The sequence below is a fragment of the Schistocerca gregaria genome, chromosome 3 (genome assembly GCF_023897955.1).
Source record: "Schistocerca gregaria isolate iqSchGreg1 chromosome 3, iqSchGreg1.2, whole genome shotgun sequence".
NCBI lineage: Eukaryota > Metazoa > Arthropoda > Insecta > Orthoptera > Acrididae > Schistocerca > Schistocerca gregaria.
In genome coordinates this window covers 621,567,905-621,587,227 of record NC_064922.1, presented here as the reverse complement: position 1 = coordinate 621,587,227, position 19,323 = coordinate 621,567,905, and the positions used below count along the sequence as shown (strand labels likewise).

The following is a 19,323-nucleotide window of genomic DNA, read 5'->3' as shown; positions in this document are numbered from 1 at the left end:
GTCGGAAGGTGAATGGTTGGCCCGACTGCCTGTCTCCCCTAAACCAGCATTAGTGTTTGAATTCCAGGCCGACCCTCTAACATCTGAGCCCCCTTGGGTGTACTGCTTTTTCTTTTATTTGTTCTTGTTGTTAATAGTTGTAAGGCTTCTAGCCGATTTTTTTAAATTTTAAATTAAGGTTGATTTGCCCTTAAGGCGTCAGATTCTTTAGGCCTTCAGCCTAATATAAAGAACTATTTCACGTAAGATCTTTGGTGTTTTAAAAGTTTTAATGTTGTTGAATTTTAAGTGTTGGTCCTTCAGCCGATTTTGAGTTTGAATTGTTTTGCTCTTAAGACCTTCAGCCTAAATTAAAGAACTTTTCACATAAAGCCTTTGGTATTTAAAAAAAATGTTATGGAGTTTTAAGCGTTAGGCCTTCAACTGAGCCGGCTAGAGTGGCCGAGCGGTTCTAGGCGCTACAGTCTGGAACCGCGCGACCGCTAAGGTCGTAGGTTCGAATCCTGCCTCGGGCATGGATGTGCGTTATGTCCTTAGGTTAGTTAGGTTTAAGTAGTACTAAGTTCTAGGGGACTGATGATCTTTGAAGTTAAGTCCCATAATGCTCAGAGCCATTTGAACCTTCAGGCGATTTGAATGTAACTTTTTTGCTCTTGAAGTTTCTGATTCTTTGGTCCTTCAGCCTAAATAAAGAACTGTTGTAAGATAAGGTTGCCTTTTAAATTTCTGATTATGCTTGCGTCTTAAGTTATTGGCCTTCAGCCGTTTTTAAATTAAAGTAGCTTTCAGCCAGTAATTAAGTATCAAAGATTACAGCTGTGTGTTTAAATAAATTTTTGGGGCTCTTGTAATTTTTGAACAAATAATTAAGTTGTATGTTCGAGTGTAACTAACAGCCACTTATTTTGGTCCCTTTCCACAATTTAAACTACCTGTCATGTCCTGCTGGTTTAGCACGTCTCACATACTGTACATACAGAACAGTACTGATGCATTACAACAGCTGCTCGATGTGGCGACCACCAACGTTGTTACAGACGCTGTACCTACGAAACAAGTTCGGGTACACACTTTCTTTCCCACCTGCTGTCTCTTCCATTGCTACTGCAGCGGCCAGAACTCGTGCTAGCAGGTTTCCTCTGTCTCTCGTAAATTAGACTTTACACACGATCTCATAAGAAGTACCCCATAGGAGCTAAATTCGGCCATCGCGGCGTCCACACGGTTGGACCACCTCGGTCCATCCAAATTTCACCATACCGTCAGCTGACATATCTCCGAACTGTACGTGTGAAGTGAGGTGTTGCACCGACATGCTGAAACCACATTTCCTGATGGACGTTCAGTACCCGTCATCCTCTCCACCCTAATGCACGCCAGGACAAGCAGCTCTGAGACTTTTCTCTTTCCGTCAGCAGGCGTGGACGCGTTACACATCTAAACTGAAACCGTCGTCAGGACATTGGCTCCTATTCAGAATACTACAGGGTGCGTCAAAAAAATGTATACACACTTTGAACTGTCATAGACAATTTATTTCCCCTTCTACAAGGTTAAATATCTGTGAGAAAGTAATGTTATGTTTATTCAACAGGTGGCAGCAGTGGCAAGGAAGTAACTGCAACATGGCGGACGTGCGTTTGAGCTTTGAAGTGCGGAACCAGATAATTAAGTAGTACTGGAAGTTTGAGAATGTAGCTGCGGTTAGAAGACAGTGGAGAAGTGAGTATGGTTCAGAACCACCTTCAAGGTTAACAATTACACGTCTACGAGTCAAATTTGAAATTCATCAGGGCGACCTCGTACAGCTACAAGTGATGATTCCACAACTGCGGTCTTGGAAGTGTTTCAGCGTTCACCTCAAAAATCTTCAAGGCAAGCGGCACGTGAGAGTAATGTAAGTGTAGCAGTGTGCTACGCACTCTGAAGAAAGGCAAGTTTTGTGTGTACATTACAAGGCTGGTGCAACAGCTAAGTGACGATCCAGATCGAACGTTAGAATTTTGTGAATGGGTTCAGGAGAGGGTGAGGCGTGAACCGGGATTTATGGGTAGCATAAATTGGTCGGATGAAGCCCAATTCAAACTCAATGGAACTGTCAATAGGCACAATTGTGTGTACTGGGCACTGTGAAGGGCTGTGAATTTGCCTGGTGTAAATGTGTGGTGTGGTTTGTCTGCAAGGGGACACACTGGGCCTTCCCGCTTTGAAGGTACTGTTACTGGAGAAACGTACCTAACAATGCTTGCTGACTCCATATTCCCTGCCATTTGTGCATTATACGGTAATGATGAGTTTTATTTCAAACAAGATGGCGCCCCGCCCTACTATGATAGGGACGTACGAGCATACCTGGATCACAATGTGCCAGGCCAGTGGATAGGACGCAGGGACGAATCGAGTTTCCTGCACGCTCTCCGGACCTCACGCCGCTGTATTTCTTCTTATGGGGCACAGTGAAAGATGAGGTGTACAAACGTAAATCACCTAACCTGGACACATTTTGGAATGAGATTCAGGCGGTGTGCGCAGAAATCTCATTGGACACTTTGGTACGATGTATGGAATCAGTGGAGACTCGTACTCAGAAATGTGTTGATGCTGAAGGCCACCAGTTTGAACATTAATCACATTTGTAAAGTACATTTATTTTTCCAACTGGACTTTAAGTTTTTCATTTCCAGAAATTTAACACTGTAGAACGGGAAATAAATTTTCTATGACGCTTCAAAGCGTGTACACATTTTTTTGACGCTTCCTGTATGTAATCACTCATCTCTACAAGTTTGTAGCGGGAATTTTCAAACGCCTTTGTATTTTTTACTGTGATATGTTTGTTTTTATTGACTCAGCCTAATAGTTATAACTATAACAACATTTATAAGTTGCTGCCTTAGTTATAATACATAAACCTTTTCGAAAGTTGCAATTTTTTACCAGTAGACTATTTAAATACCAGTGGGTTCATCGAATCCTCCCTTCTGCATCCATGATACAAAAAAAGGCTTACGTGTTCTACGGTTATGACTGTGGGTTTGCACTTGTTCGCTGCAGCAGATGGCGTGGAGGACTGGGCTTTCTGTTGCTGCTGACATTGTGTGGGGTGATTTACTTATGCATGCGACCGGTGGTATCCACATCCGGACCCACAACCCTTGCCACACTATTAGAATCATTCCATACTTCATTTCCAAGCCGGTGTCTGCTGGCTGCATCCCTCAGACGCATATCAGCAGTGATAGTGACCAGGTGCTCTTGCCAGGTGCTACGATGATAAATTGTGGGATTACACTATTGCTTCTAAAGAGCTCAGAAAAACGGAAGTACAGTTTAGTATGCTGTCGTAAAAGACATCAGAAGCGTAAAAACAGGAACAATCTCTTTTTCTTTTCATTTGCTTCTTTCTCTACAAAGGGAAAAGTGCGCAAAAAACTCGCGTCAACGTTTTTTAAACGAATTTAAACAAATTTTTGGTGTGCTGACATCGTTTTGGATCTATAAGAATTGCTTCACTAGCATACATACTGGATTAACAGCACTAAATGAAGTTGTAGTCCAGACAACTTTGTTCCGCACAAACATTTCGCCAAGAATTCCGATTTCAGTTCTGCGAGCACTTCAAACAAGAAACACTGCTTTGTGGTTAACAAATAATTACAATGGATTAGAAGGGGACCTTCCGAGAATAGACTTTTGATTTTCCTATATGGTGAGTCAGTCCTTCCAACAATCATTTCTTTTTCGATTTCTTCAGATCTTTCACGCAGCCATTTCGTCTTAGCTTCCCTGCGCTTCCTGTTCATTTCATTCCTCAGCGACTTGTATTTCTGTATTCCTGAATTTCCCTGAAGATTTTTGTACTTCCCTCTTTCATTGACCATCTTAACTATTTTTTCTGTTACCCGTGGTTCCTTCTCAGTTACCTTCTTTGTACTTGTGTTTTTACTTCCAACTTCCATGGTGCCATTTTTAGAGACGTCCATTCCTCTTCAACCGTAATGCCTACTGAGCTATTCCTTACTACTCCATCTATAGCCTTAGAGAACTTTAAGCGTATCTCGTCATTCCTTAACACTTCCAAACCCCCTTCTTTGTGTACTGATTCTTACTAATTTCTTACACTTCAGCCGATTCTTCATCACTACTACATTCTGATGTGAGTCTACATCTGTTCCTGGGCACGCCTTACAATACAGTATCTGATTTCGGAATCTCTATGTGAGTATGATGTAATCTGACTGAAATAATCCCGTAACACCCGTCCTTTTCCAAATGTACCGCCTATTCTTGTGATTCTTGAAGAGAGTATTCGCTATTATTAGCTCAAATTTATTAAACAACTCAGTCCTTCTCCTACCACATTCTTTAAAACTTATCGAATTAGCTTATCGACAGTCTATCGCTGCAGCGAATGGTTAAGGGTGCAAGGCAGTCTGTCGTATACATGAATATTTGGGGTGAAATGAATGGAAGGGAAACAGATAGAAAGGAGATAATGACTTGCAGCCGCGCAGGGCACTGCGGCAATGCCAGGGCAAGAGTTGAAAATTTGTGCCTGATGGAGGCTCGAACTCGGATACGCCGTTTCTCTAGGACGATTACCTTAATCGCTCCGGCCATCCAGACACGCTTTCTGTCAGCTCCAAATTCCCGCGCCCCACACTGCAACGCTCCCTGTCCATTAACCTCCTAATTGAAGGTTCCTGATTCCTGTAGAAGTTGGGACGCTGGTTGTGCATACGCACTGAAACTTCTTCATAAGATAGCCGTCGCGCCCACAGAATTCTAGACAATGACGAGCGGTGTCTGTTCTATCGGATTTGACTCATAACTATAGTCCTCTGGTGGCCACTGTTTATGTTGTTAAGCATGTTGGTATTCTGCATAGAGATCACACGTGGTCTGCCAGGCATGAATTGCTGGCAGTCAGGACGTAAGCCATCCTCGCTGTTCATTCTGTTAGGGTGTTTGATTATTTCAACAGCCGATGTTATTTTCCCTGCTGTACCCACGGCTGCCTAGCAAGCGAGCGAAGTTCCAGAAAACTGATGGAACGGCCACATTCCTGGTGGTGTTCAGCTATAGTTTTCTTGTTCGGTCCCAGTGTATTATAATGACGAGGCCTATTCCCGAAAATTGTTTTATTCATTCTGGAGAATGTCTTGAACTCTTGAATTAGAACTGCTGCTACAGTACGGTTTCTGACACAACAGCGTTGCCACTCTACATTCGCACGTCCACTGCATAACACTGTCTGCTCACAGCGGACTGGTGGAATGCACGTGTGTTGTTTACAGTTGTTAATTCAAGCTACCATCGCAGTTACTGTGGTGACGTAGCTCGTGCGCCAGGAATAAAGTCAGTCCTAGCATTGTTTGGATGAACAGCGCTCCAAAGCGACCAGTGTGATCTTTTAAAAGGATAAACTACAATTATATCGGTGCGGTTACTTAGCTTCGATGTATAGTGACTACCGCCATTGATATAATATGTCGAATCAACTTAGAAAGTTATTGTTTCTCAAAACCTTTCGACGACAGAAGCATCTAAGGTTATCGTCAGCAGGACATAATGAGAACTATGAGATCAGTCACCGAAAGATTTTTTTTACATTTCAATTTATTGAAATTATAAGGAAAGTCAGCTTTGGGCGTAATATTGATGGTTTATTGATAGCAAAATCGATTTTCAATCAGGTAGTGATCATCTTCAGTGCTGTGGTGTACAAATTAAACTCATAGGCACTGGTATCAAGCTATTATCAGTAACCAAAGCTAAGAAACGATCACAGTAACTACAGTATAAAGTTTCTGATAACAACTTGATACCAGTCCTTGTGAGTTTAATTTGTACACCACAGCACTGAAGATGATCACTATGTGATTGAAAATCGATTTTGCTACCAATAAACCATCAATATTACGGCCAATGCTGACCTTCCCTCTAATTTTACGTATACGGTCGTTGTGCACTCAGTGCTCCATGGAGTCGCCAATCAATTCAATCTATTGTCTTACAGTTCGTGGTCGCTGAGTCACCTCAGTAATGAAAAGACGATGCGACAGTGTATTTGAGATGATTTTCTTGTAAGTCACGACGATACACCACCGAGGCACCGATACCGAAAGATTTAGCAACTCTTACGGTGCTTTTTTGTCTTATTGCAGTGATGGAGATTTGAAACTTACAACGGTGAAACGCGTAGCATTAGCTCAGACTGAAAGGAGGAAAACATTTGCTTCCTCTCTTTGACTCAGTGCGAATTATAGCTTCGGAGGGATGCGGCAGCCCCGGATAGAATCCGGAGTGCGTATTAACGGTGACGGCCGATATGGTTTCCAGCCTCGCTGTGGTTTTTAGGCGGTTTCCCACAACCGACTAGGAGAGTAGCAGGATGGTATTCATGTCCCACCTCAGTACATGTTTCACAAACATTTCGAAAACGTTCACATGGTTTCATATGGGATGCCACTGCGTGCAGACTAACACTGACAAATTCTGATGAACTGATTCCTCGCGAATAAAAGCACCCTAAGTCTCGTGTAATGCAGAAAGGTGCTGGCATAACAGGTTACCTGTGCGACGGACGACCTGTGTAAGTGCCGATGTGCATAGTGCAATGAACTTAACAATGGACAGCTCGCATAGCGTTTCTCGGACAATAGCGCAGCAGTGCAATACCGTTGATCAGCATAAAGAACTATCACTGGGAATATTTGGAATGCGGTCGCTAAGTCTCTTAGCGGGTCCGGTGAACACCGACGCTTTGCCAGACGGAGATGAAACAAAGTAGCCCGAGGCGTTTTTCGGTGCCGTTTGCGGGCCGGCCGTCTGGTAATTTGTCGTATCGGGACAATGGCCTTTCCCTAGCCGTGGCAAATCAGCCGCTCTCAACTTTTACTTCCTCCTCGCCAGGCAATCTCGGTAGTGGCATGACTCTCTGAAAAAAAATCCGCCCGAGGCGCTCATGTTCAATAGAGCATTTCGCCCGTTTCTTCCACTGCTTTCGGGTTGCTTTATTTTGTGATTTCTTCGAACGCCCAGCTTAGATTCCAAAGGTCCGTTCGAGGCCACTGTTCGATGCAGCAGCTTTCCCGTCGACTCATCGACTCGGAGTCGGCCCCCTAGCTGACTATATCGCTTGCGACAGAACGGCCGAGCTCGCTGCGATAGCCACTTCCTGCCTCAGGGGTGAGCGAACTGCCGTTTCCAAACTTGACGTATCTAAGTCACGTCACCCATACATTTTCACGGCAGAAACTTTGCAAAGTACTGTGAAAGGAGGCGTTCTACCCAAAGGCACTTGCATTCTCCTACAGTTGCAGTAGCGTTCGTACTGACCGGTATAGCCACTACAAGGAAGTGCTGCTAGCCTCTCAAATAGCTGATGCCACAGAGGCAGAGCTAGGAGGACGCAATCTAAAACCTGCCGACGTCACGCCGTCTGCCTCCACGGAGCTCCCGCCCACGTATCAAGCATTACTCAACAATTCCCGGCGTTCAGATCGCGCCTGGAGGGCCGCTGTTAAAGGGCAGTGTTACGCAACTACTAAGAATGTAACCAAGGTACAGCATTTCATGACTGAGTTTTTGAAATTCCCTTATAACACACAAAGAAATTTCCCAAGATGATACCATTTCGGCACCTTTTCCCCAAATATCTTGAACCTACTTATCCCTTTAAATTATTATTTATCAGTGTTTGCAGCTTGAAGAGGAGAAATTACGTGTTCAGTGCCGGAAACTAAAGTATATATGAAAAATTATAGCAGATAAACTAAATTTTTTAATTTGTACATAAAAACAACAGTCTAAAAGAAAAAGAATAAAACCTGTTCCAGGGGAGCAAGATTTGCTTTCTTCATGCGCTTTACATAGTTCTATTGATTTATTATTAGGTCACCAACTACATCTCACTTCGCGACTCGACACATTTACCCACTAGCTACGGCGAACACTTAAAATCGTTGCCTGTGGTTTTTACTTACATCTCCTGATGGCTCTTAACCGCCGATCTATCATTGCTTTACACTCAATTGTAACCAATAATACCAATACTGACTTGTTTCCAAGATATCACCCTCCGCCACACACCGTCAGGTGGCTTGCGGAGTATGGATGTAGATGTAGATGTAGATATCCTGAATAATGGAGACAACATAGTTATCTTTATAAGACATACGTTATAAATCCCTTCAAATAAAGCTTCAACTAAAACGATGAAATCCAATATGGCGTCTCCTCAAAACTCGATATGACCACAAAACTAGATAGACATCCCAAATGGTAGAAACTGGGCACGTACACGTCACAGTGACGTGACAGATAGGTACCACCCTGGTGAGCCTAGCGTCTCCTACAAAAGGAAAGGTGTACTGACTGATCTCAAGGGCATATAATGACTGTCTAAAAAACTTAGTTGGCCTACCTGTTGTCTGAACTAAATTATCATAGATGGCAATAGTGCTAAGGCTGGGCAGATAAAATACCTCCACAATTTCCGAGGTGCCGAAATTTTCTTCCCCAAAACTTTCCCGCGGAAGTATTTTCTCCAAAATTTCTCCAAAAAAAAAAGTACTTAGGTTTAAGTAGTTCAAAGTTCTAGGGGACTGATGACCTCAGATGTTAAGTCCCATAGTGCTCAGAACCATTTGAACCATCAGATCACATTTTATGACGAAAGGTTTTCGTGTACTTGGTATTCAGCACAATGTCATACTCCTTGAGACTAGTCTTTGTCCCTTTTAAGTATTCCATATGAAAACAGGAAGGAAAGATTGAATGAATGGAGCCGAAACAGTAAGCAACAAAATAGGGGAAAATAAACTTAGTCTTACACTGACCACTTGCGTAATAGCTGTATGTCCACCTTTGGCACGGATAACAACGGCATGGAAGCTAAGAGGTTTTGGTGTGTCGCCGGAGGGAGCTAGCACGACTGCTGACACAAGTCATCTAATTCCCGTAAATTCCAAGGAGGAGGGCGATGAACTCTGACTCCACGTTCAATCACATCGCAGACGACTTCGATCGGGTTTATATCTGGCGAGTTGTGGCGCGAGCACATAAACTAGAACACGCTACTGTGTTCCTGAGACCACTCCATAACATTCATGACCTTGTGACATGGCGCATTATCTTGCTGAAAAATGCCATTGCCCACGGGAAACATGACCATCATGAAGAGGTGTACGTGACCTTTAAAATGTGTACGATACTCCTTGGCCATCATGGTCCTTGCACGAGCTCAACTGGAGCCACAGGTACCCAGGTGAGTGTTCCCCAGAGCTTAATGAAGCCATTGCCAGCTTGTCTCCGTCCCGCAGTTCATATGTCAAAGAGCTGTTCCACCGGAAAAGGACGGATTCGCGCGCTCCCACTGGCGTGATGAAGAAGGTATCGAGATTCATCAGACCACGCCACGCTCTGCCACAGCGCCAACGTCCGGTGCTGATGGTTACGTGCCCATTTCAGTCATAGAGCTAGCTGCCATTCATCACACCAACTAGAAATTTTGTCTAAGTCAGCCGCGCGGGGTAGCCGCGCGGTATGAGCCGCCTTGTCACGGTCCGTGCGGTTCCCCCCGTCGGAGGTTCGAGCCCTCCCTCTCGCATGGGTGTGTGTGTTGTCCATAGCATAAGTTAGTTTAAGTTAGCTTAAGTAGTGTGTAGGCTTAGGGACCGATGTTTGGTCCCATAAGACCTTACCACAAATTTCCAATTTTGTCCAAGTCATCTTGTATCCTCAAACACCCACTCAACTTCGACATCCTACCGTACACAAAAGTATCATCAGCAAACAGCCGCAAATTGCTGCCCACCCTGTCCGCCGAATCATTTATGTAAATAGAAAATAACAGCGGTCCTATCACACTTCCCTAGGGCGCTCCTGACGATACCCTTGTCTCTGCCCGCATCTCGTGGTCGTGCGGTAGCGTTCTCGCTTCCCGCGCCCGGGTTCGATTCCCGGCGGGGTCAGGGAGTTTCTCTGCCTCGTGATGACTTGGTGTTGTGTGCTGTCCTTCGGTTAGTTGGGTTTAAGTAGTTCTGAGTTGTAGGGGACTGATGACCATAGATGTTAAGTCCCATAGTGCTCAGAGCCATTTGAACCATTTATGAAACGAGGTGTGACCCCCCCTCCCCCCCTCCCCCCCCCCCCCCCCCCCCCAAAGCCATAATCATGTGCTGAAGACACTCACGACAGCAGTCCTCGGACACCCGGCGTGTCGTGCAGTTTCCGAAATGGTCGTTTCGAGCCTCATTACCATCACAACCTGCCCTCGGTCAAGCTCAGATAGACCGCGCGCCTTCCTCATTCCACACACGGACAGGGTGCCCACTGATACTACATGCACCGTGCGTGTGTCTGAGTGGCAGTCAGTCCTTGCCAGTGACACTGCTATCGCGTGGACGGGTTTACATTGGCAGTAGATTGGTCGTTATAGTGTTCTGGGAGATCAGTGTATGCTAAACTGGACGTTTATGGGATTCAGATGACATACCATGCTTCATATTTCATAAATGCAAAGAACAGATGATCCTAAATGTACTGCAGTAAAAGTCCCACTCTACATCCTTTTAAAAAATATATATATTTTTCCCACGACCTTTAGCAGCCCAACTATTTAGTCAAACTATATTTTTATGTGATATGGTTACAAATTACATAATGATGTGATATGTTTACTGTGAGGTTTCGTTACATATATTCTTTGTTCATAATTACGTATTGTCAATCCAAGTAACACAAACATATCAACTTTGGTTTTTTCTCTCTTTAACAGGGGCTATGACAATCTTTTTCTGAGAATGTTGACTGTCCATTGCATAGCAATCGTAGTGAGTTTATAACACTACCGTCTGTCACTGCTGTACCATAACCTTAAAGCAGGTTGTGAAATAAAACAATATTATTAAAGCAATTATGGTATAACGCAACAGAGCAGTATTACCCTCTGGGAGGAATTTTGTTGTGTTGACCGTGTTGTAACTAACGGAGGTGGCTTATCGGAAATGAAAGTCAGAATTACGGAAATATTTGAACAGTAACAAACAAAATTTTGCCTATCTGCACTGTTTAACAGGTAAAGAAAACGGTCGCCAGCCTAACTAGGCAAGAGAATGATTAACATTCTCGTTCAAGAAAATACTTATTAGTAACTTGAATGGATAAATGCAACCTATACTTTGTCACAAGCGAGTGCAGTGAACTCTTGACACATACATATGTGTACGGTAAGATTGAAACTAACAGTTAAAGCAGCACAAACTATTTGCAAAATTATAACAGATACCGAAACACACTATTACTTTCAGGGCTTACACAAACTGAATGGTCTTTATAACGTTATTATTACTATTAACTGCAGAATCATTAACTGGATATAGGTTAAGTCTCTCTCAGTTAAGTACGTTACTATTTAAAATGAAAGTTAATTTTAATCCACTTAAAGGTTGCTCCTCACTATCATTTGATTAAAGAAATTAAGGTTTTCTTAATTAGTGGTCTTTCCGTTATTTGTTACCCAGCATTAAACCAATAGACAAACTGTGGATCCTGTTACATTATTAATAAGCACTTCTAAAACACAGGAGAGACAAACACTTAGCAAACTTGAGTATATAACGTTCCACACTGCAGTTTTCCACTTTTACTACATTGAGACACAAAATTAACATATACGTAAGATACTAACTCACCTTCTGCGATTTACAACAGGCAGTAATGTGATCATTTACTAAAGAAAACTTTATAAGCCTCAGTCTTCAGAACTTTTAATTTGAAGTTGGCAACAACACATTAATAAGCAGTTTTATTAGAAAAATTACTTTCATTAACTTTCTTTTTTATGTTCAAGAGGCATTAATTAGCAAAAACACTGGTCTGTAATGTTCTTTCATTAGGGACACTCGGAAATCACTTTAGTTCAAACGGAGAGGAACCTGAGAGGTGTTATGATAAGGAGAAAAATCAAGGTAGGTACATAAACGCAGTTATAAATGACCCTATATTTGAGCACACTAACACACCCATTAAGCTGATCCTTCACTGTACATTGCTATAGTGCTCCATTACAGTGATTGCGCAATGTGGTGGCGATTGCATGTCGGTAGGTGGAATTACAGGTAGAATTGCTGGACTCAGTCATTTCTTGGTGGCGATGATAGATGCAAATTCCAGAATAGTTCCAGCTATTTATCCATCCATCCGAGGCATTGGAAAGTAGCAGAAAAAAACCTCTCTCGGAACCAGCACAATATGTAACATTTACATGGCAGTGCACAATTTGGTAGCTCGTCCCCGACTGGTGGCTCGTCCACGACTGACTCTTGTTCCACCTTTTCTACATGGGCCAACCACAATTTGCCCGCGCTACACAGTTCCGTTCCCGAGGGGAACCACTACAGCTTTTATATACTAAAGAACTAAGAACCCTAAGTGAGGATCAGCAGTATACATAACAATAATCAAATACATTAAATAAAACAAAACATTTGCACATATTGACATTTCTATCAAAAATTATTCACACAAAAATACAATCATATACAGTAAGTTTTGTTCCCTCCAAATGAAACAAAGAATTCAAATGACAGATACACTATATTGCATAGAATCGAATCATGACATCAAAGTTTTAAACAAAGAAAAGAGTATACAATTTTGTGACATCTATTCAATCAAAAACATTTACAGAAGCTTAACGATGCAATATTAAATTAAACAAAAACCAAAATAAATCATTGGAGTACTAGAGCTATGGTGTTACAAGTTTTATAGGGCTCATTATTAGATACAAGCAAACAACAGAGACTAGGGATTAACACTGTGAACCAACAACAAACTGATTAATAACGGGTGCAGAATGTTTCTTCTCCTGGCACCAGCTGACCGGTCTGCAACTGCAGAGTCAATCAAGTAATGCCGTTGCTATGGATCAGTGTCTTCCTATCTTGGAATAGAGATTAATGTCCATTTCTTCAAAATATAATGTTATGAGGACACAGGTTTTCGGCTATATTGTTCACATGATAGTGCCGTAATTACAGTGATTCCTCGACGCGTCCGTGGGATTCGGTAAATACAACTGACACTAGAAGCGATATGAATATGACGATTACACGTTACATGTAACATTGTATGTTTGCCATTGCATACAGATACAAAAATCAAAAGAAGTAAGAGAATGAAATCCGATGCCTGAACGTGCAGAATCAAGGAAGCCACAGACTTGAAACACTCGACATCAATATCATCCTTTGAGAGACATTTTGAATGTAATGCACTACATCGCCATCGTACGTATAAGAGTTCAGTATCTAACGGCGAAAATGTTTTGTGAATAATTCCATCATCCAGTTTGTTACGGAGCAGCTTGCAGTTGTTTCTTAAATATTATTTCTTTGTTTACTTAATGCTCTCATTTTCCCGAGTTTTCCTGAACAATATTCCAGTCTAAGTTGTTTTGTACTGCTGTAATTTTTCACAATTTGTCAAATGATGAATGTTCATAAGAGTGTCTTTTTTATGATATGTTACACGTTTCGATAACGAGTACAGACTACTTCGATGCCAGGATTCAGCTGTCGCTCTTTTCTACCGAAAATGCGCTGGAATGATTTACCTGTTATGTAACAAGTCCTTCCACTTCTTATTTTCCTTCTGCAGCGTTAACACATTCGCTACAATTTTTACGAAAATTTTCATGTATAGAGCAGTATGACGCTGCTGAAAGTTTTTGGTACTTATAGTGAAGTATCTTTGAGACTATTTGGTCTGTAGCCAAACTGCGATGAATTTCAACATCGGACAATAGTGATTAAAAATTACTTCTTTTCCGTCTTTCGTTAATAGTTATGAAGTAGATGTAATTTTGGCGACGGCCAGCATATTTAGGTGATAGCAAGAAGACATAGCTTGAGAAGCTGACACTAAATCACTCAGCATCATTAACTTCTGAAACTCGTTTCTCAAAACACGAAGTTGGTGTAGGGAAACATTTGTGACCTAAGCATCATTAGAGTTGCTGTAATAACTTTCAAATTATGGTAGAAGTGAAAGAGTTGGCTGTCTACTCCTGTACCTGCAATTCCGCCTGCCATTGCAGATCCTTTTGTATGTACACAAGACAGACTTTGTACAGTCTTCTGACGGGTATCAGGTTTTAATTGTGTATATGGAGAAGGCTGTTAACATATTCATACTGACATCATCTTTCCTTCTGGGTGTTCCTGTTCAGTTTAAAGTGGTGGTATCAAGTTTACCTTTGCTTCGGTTACATAACTTATTCTTCGAACAAACTAAGAACAGCCAATACAGTTAACTCACTAACTTCGGAGAAACATCCGTACTTTTACACCAGTACTCGTTAGTACCATGTGATGTGGTACCATTCAAAAGGCTGTAGTCCTGTTGGAGAGTAACCCTGTTCAAGTCCAGGTGCGGTCATCCAAACACAGAAGCCCGTCACTAAAATCAGTCACTGCAGAGTATGCTAATTTGATTTCTTTAGTAAGGGCACGTTCATTTAGTCACGTTCTCCATCTGTAGCGTCCACGGTTTCGAAAGCGCGTTTTTAGTGCACTTGGCCTGCATACGTGGGGGTGTGGGTTTCTAATGACCATCCGACCATCCAAACTGAAATTTAGGTATATTCCGCAAATTATTTTGAGCTGAGTAAGAATAGTTTTTTTTAAAAAAAAGGCGACTGTCGACTTCTATCATACCTTGACCAATCAATAATTCTTTTCCGTTTCTAATGATGTACGGAACGTGAAACCCTAATGTTACTTCCGCTTATTTTCTGAAATTACGCGTATGTCTTGCAACATTAAAAAATCTTTCGCAACAATTTTATTTTATTTTTTGACTCTTATTCGGGCTCCAATTGTCAGCTTCGAAGCATTGTCCTTATATGACGACAGTCTTGTGCAGAGACTACCACCTTGGTAAGATAACGGTAAAACGTCCCCTTAGAAAAATTATACATGACTGTGCTTAAACTGACACACAATATTTTTAGCGCAACGCAATCTGACTTTCAAAAATCCCTACAAAAAAATGGCCCTGACTAACATTAACCTATACGTTTCACAAATCACTTACCTCACAAAAATCTTGGTTACTCGAACTACTGCAATACAGCGAGCGCCACTACTGCCAGCTAAATAAAAGATTCAAACTACGGAAGGCACTAACTACTGATAGGGATAGTTAGAAAATGAAAGATTTTAATAGAGAACAAACAATGTATTTACCTTAATATCATCAAAAGTCATAATATTTATAGCAGTTCATGACATCCCGTCTTACAAATTTCAAAACTCCGCCATTTCTCTCCCCACATCCACCACTGCTGGCGGCTCACCTCCAACTGCGCAACGCTACGCGCTGTTCACATCCATCTGCCCAACACTACAATGGCAGACAACAAAGCAAACTACCCACAGACTGCGCACAGCACAGCAAGTGATTTATCATATAGAGCGCTACATTGCGTTACCAATAAGAAAACCTAAAGAGCCTACTTACAACGGGCCTACGTTAATCCACCATTCTCATGAATATGAGTGGATATTGTCTAATTCCTTTGTAATTTTGTTATCAACACTCAAGCGACATTTCGTCTGTATTTCCTGTCGACGTGTGTCCTCACATCCACAGCTGCGTCGCCAGAGGCGAAGCACTACCTCAGGTTATCGAGTACGGTCTGAAGGAACCATCCCAATATTCGAGTCACAAATTTCTCGAAATCACGGGAAACTGTGACGTAAATTGTGAAACTACTTCATAATTTATTTGGTACCATGTACAGACCACCACTCGTCTATTTGGCACTCCATGGTAGCAAATCTTTCGTATCCTATGTCACCATCGTCCTCTTGTTTACATCACCACTTCATACTGAATGTCCCGACCTTTCCACAGATTTCCGGTCCCCGTATACTTCTTGTATATAGTAGACCTACTCAGAATGCACTTACACCTCTAAACTTGGGTGGTTGAACTAGCATATGGAATATTTCAGTTGCACATCAAGAAAAAACTTGTAGTTTCTCCGCAACCAATTAGTTCATGTCAGCGAAAATACGTTGTTTTACCTGAGCGTTCTTTTCTATGAAAAAATGACACTGATCTACGCTGGATTAATAGCGTGCCACGAACAACATCTTTGCAATCCGTGAACAATGACATAATGGCTTTTAGAGACAAACCTCAACCACTTTTTAAGTTTTCTAAAATGGTTCAAATGGCTCTAAGCGCTATAGGACTTAACATCTGAGGTCATCGGTCCCCTAGAACTTAGAACTACTTAAACCTAACTAACCTAAGGACATCACACACATCCATGCACAAGGCAGGATTCGAACCTACGACCGAAGTAGCAGCGAGGTTCCGGACTCGAGCGTCTAGAACCGCTCGGCCAAAGCGGCCGACTTTTAAGTTTTGGCGCTACCATTATTCGCTGTGTTGATCACTAACCAGTACCATATGATTGCCGGTTTTGGCTAGATATAGTCGTATTCAGATCTGTATTTCCGTATGTTACAAAAGTAACGTGTCACTGACTACGAGAGCAAGGCACGAACTTACATGGCACATGTTTATAAACTTGAATAGGTGTGTAGTTCTTAAGGCAGTCTTCGAAGTTGTAACCCGGGAATACGGTGGCACTAATTTTCCTTTTAAATATTCCTAATAGGTGGCAGCATTTTGTGATTTGATCTTTCAGCTTATGTTTGAGGAGGTAGAGACATATCCAGTAGAAGGTAAAATAGATTGTGTTTTACAATATCAGCTTTGTTGCGACACCACCTGCCACAGTATAATGTTACTAGATTTTTTCCATATTTCTGTTTTCATGAAGTTTTATAGAAATATAAAACGCTGCTCGAGTTGCAATTGTAATTAAAACAATAATAACAGCATATTAAATTTAGAAGGCTTAAAAGCAGAAAAAATAAGAAATGGAGAACAACATGGGCAGAAGAAAATAAAAGCTAACTTGGGAGAAAATGGGGGACCACCGGTAAAACAGAAAACAGCAACAAAGAAAGCAGAAAAACTGAAGTTATTACGTGATACCAGTTGCTCGGTACGAAAATAAAAAAAAATGTCACTAATAATAGGTGTAATAATTGTAAATTATACAGGTCAAAAAGGTGAGTAATAGGTTCTCTGTAATTTATAGAGCAAATTTGTTGACCTGGAACCATTTTTTTCAATAATGAAACAAGTTGTGGGTCTATTTTTCACCTGGAGTGTACTACGAGATCGTAAATTTGTTGAAAATCACAAGGAAAAATTATGGGACAAGGAGAATCTCAGACTACGTTACTTTGAAGATGAAAGTGATAATTAAGGCGGAGAGGAATGTGGACATAATAAAGGAAAAGAAGATAGGTAACATTATGATGATCATGTTGAATGGGATGTAATAGTTGGTAATGGAATATCTTGGGAAAACAGCCTCAAGTTACAACCCAAACAAACCATCCAAAATGAAAACACTGTTAGTGCAGGATGTTTTTCTTTTTTTTTCTTTTTTGTTTGTCTGAGGGAGAAGTACGGAAGACAACAGTGAAGAGTGAAAAGCATAACAGAGTTAAGTACAGTGCAGGTAAAGTACCTTTATGCGCTAATTGTATGTAAATCATGTGAAAACTTACTTCACGATTCGTTGAATTGTTATCAATAATTTCATAGCAATAAAATATGAATTTCGACCATTGGAGTAATTATTTTAATTATTTTGACACTTAGAGTATTCAGTTCCCAAGTATTGTTTTCTCAGGTAGTGTGCGCAGGCGTAGTATTTCAGGGTTAATATCTAGAACCTACTGTATTATAGGTCTAGTTGAAACATGTTATGTAACTGCGAACTGCGATCTACTCGTGTAACAAAATAACGAGGAAAGAGAAGTTTATGGTTAGATGAGTTTTTCGAAATATTGATGTCTGCACTGACGCTGTAATCCTAGGGTGTGTGGGTATGGACTGTTTTTACAGGAGCACATTCTCGCCGTAGTGCACGGCGACACTTGCTTCCGGCGGCCCGGGTCGGCGATGTGGGTCTGCGGCAGATGCGTGACCGCGATGCGCCGCCGCGGCCGCGAGGCTCGGCGCTGGCGCTGCGGCGCGGCCTGCGCCTGCAGAGGCGAGCGCCGCTGCTCGCCTCGGCTCGCCGGGGTCGACGGCCGCCCGGTTCAATGGCAAATCTTGACCCACATCGGCTGCGGCCGCGGGGTCAACGTCCGCTGACGTCAGCGGGCCGCAGCTGCGGTGACCCAGTTCCAAAGGACGCGAGCGCGCCGGGGTCGACGACCCCGGCTGGCTTCTCCCCTCCCCCCCGCCGAGAGCGCGGCGTATCCCCACCAGCAGGCGGCGACCGACGTCACGCGCATGCGCAGAGCGCCGCCTACGCCGGTCCCGAGCTGCCGGCAGCTGGCGCGCGCTTCGACTGTTGACGGCCAGCCGGCGCAGTACGCGGCGGGTCGCTTCCAGCTGCCGCGCGCAACATCCCGTAATGCGACGCTATGTTTACCAGAGCGCATCCACAGGATTAGTAATCACCGCTTACCGACGAAACCAAATTGAGCTTCACCATAATGTTTTTATTGTTGTAGTTTTCAGTCCTGAGACTGGTTTGATGCAGCTCTCCATGCTACTCTACCCTGTGCAAGCTTCTTCATCTCCTAGTACCTACTGCAGCCTACATCCTTCTAAATCTGCTTAGTGTATTCATCTCTTGGTCTCCCTCTACGATTTTTACCCTCCACGCTGCCCTCCAAAACTAAATTGGGGAACCCTCGGTGATCCCTCGATGCCTCAGAACATGTCCTACCAACCGATCCTTTCTTCTAGTGACGTTGTGCCACAAGCTCCTCTTTTCCCCAATTCTATTCAATACCTCTTCATTAGTTATGTGATCTACCGATCTAATTTTCAGCATCCATCTGTAGCATCTCATTTCGAAAGCTTCTATTCTCTTTTCGTCCAAACTATTTATCACCCACGTTTCACTTCCATACATGGCTACACTCCATACAAATACTTTCAGAAACGACTTCCTGACATTTAAATCTATACTCGATGTTAACAAATTTTTCTTCTTCAGAAACGCTTTCCTTGCCATTGCCAGTCTACATTTTATATCCTCTCTACTTCGACCATCATCAGTTATTTTGCTCCCCAAGTAGCAAAATTCCTTTACTACTTTAAGTGTCTCATTTCTTAATCTAATTCCCTCAGCATCACCCGATTTAATTTGACTACATTCCATTATCCTCGTTTTGCTTTTGTTGATGTTCATCTTATATACTC

The 19,323-nt window shown here is 42.3% G+C and overlaps 1 protein-coding gene across 1 annotated transcript in view; it reads left to right on the top strand.

The window, feature by feature from the left end:
- The window catches only part of LOC126355535 (translation initiation factor IF-2-like), a 148,402-nt gene extending 129,935 nt beyond the window's left edge, over window positions 1-18,467 (top strand). The window contains exons 3-4 of the mRNA XM_050005881.1: window positions 17,154-17,162; window positions 18,010-18,467. Coding sequence (XP_049861838.1) covers window positions 17,154-17,162; window positions 18,010-18,467 — 467 coding nt within the window. The remainder of the gene's footprint in view (window positions 1-17,153; window positions 17,163-18,009) is intronic.
- Window positions 18,468-19,323: the final 856 nt, after the last annotated feature.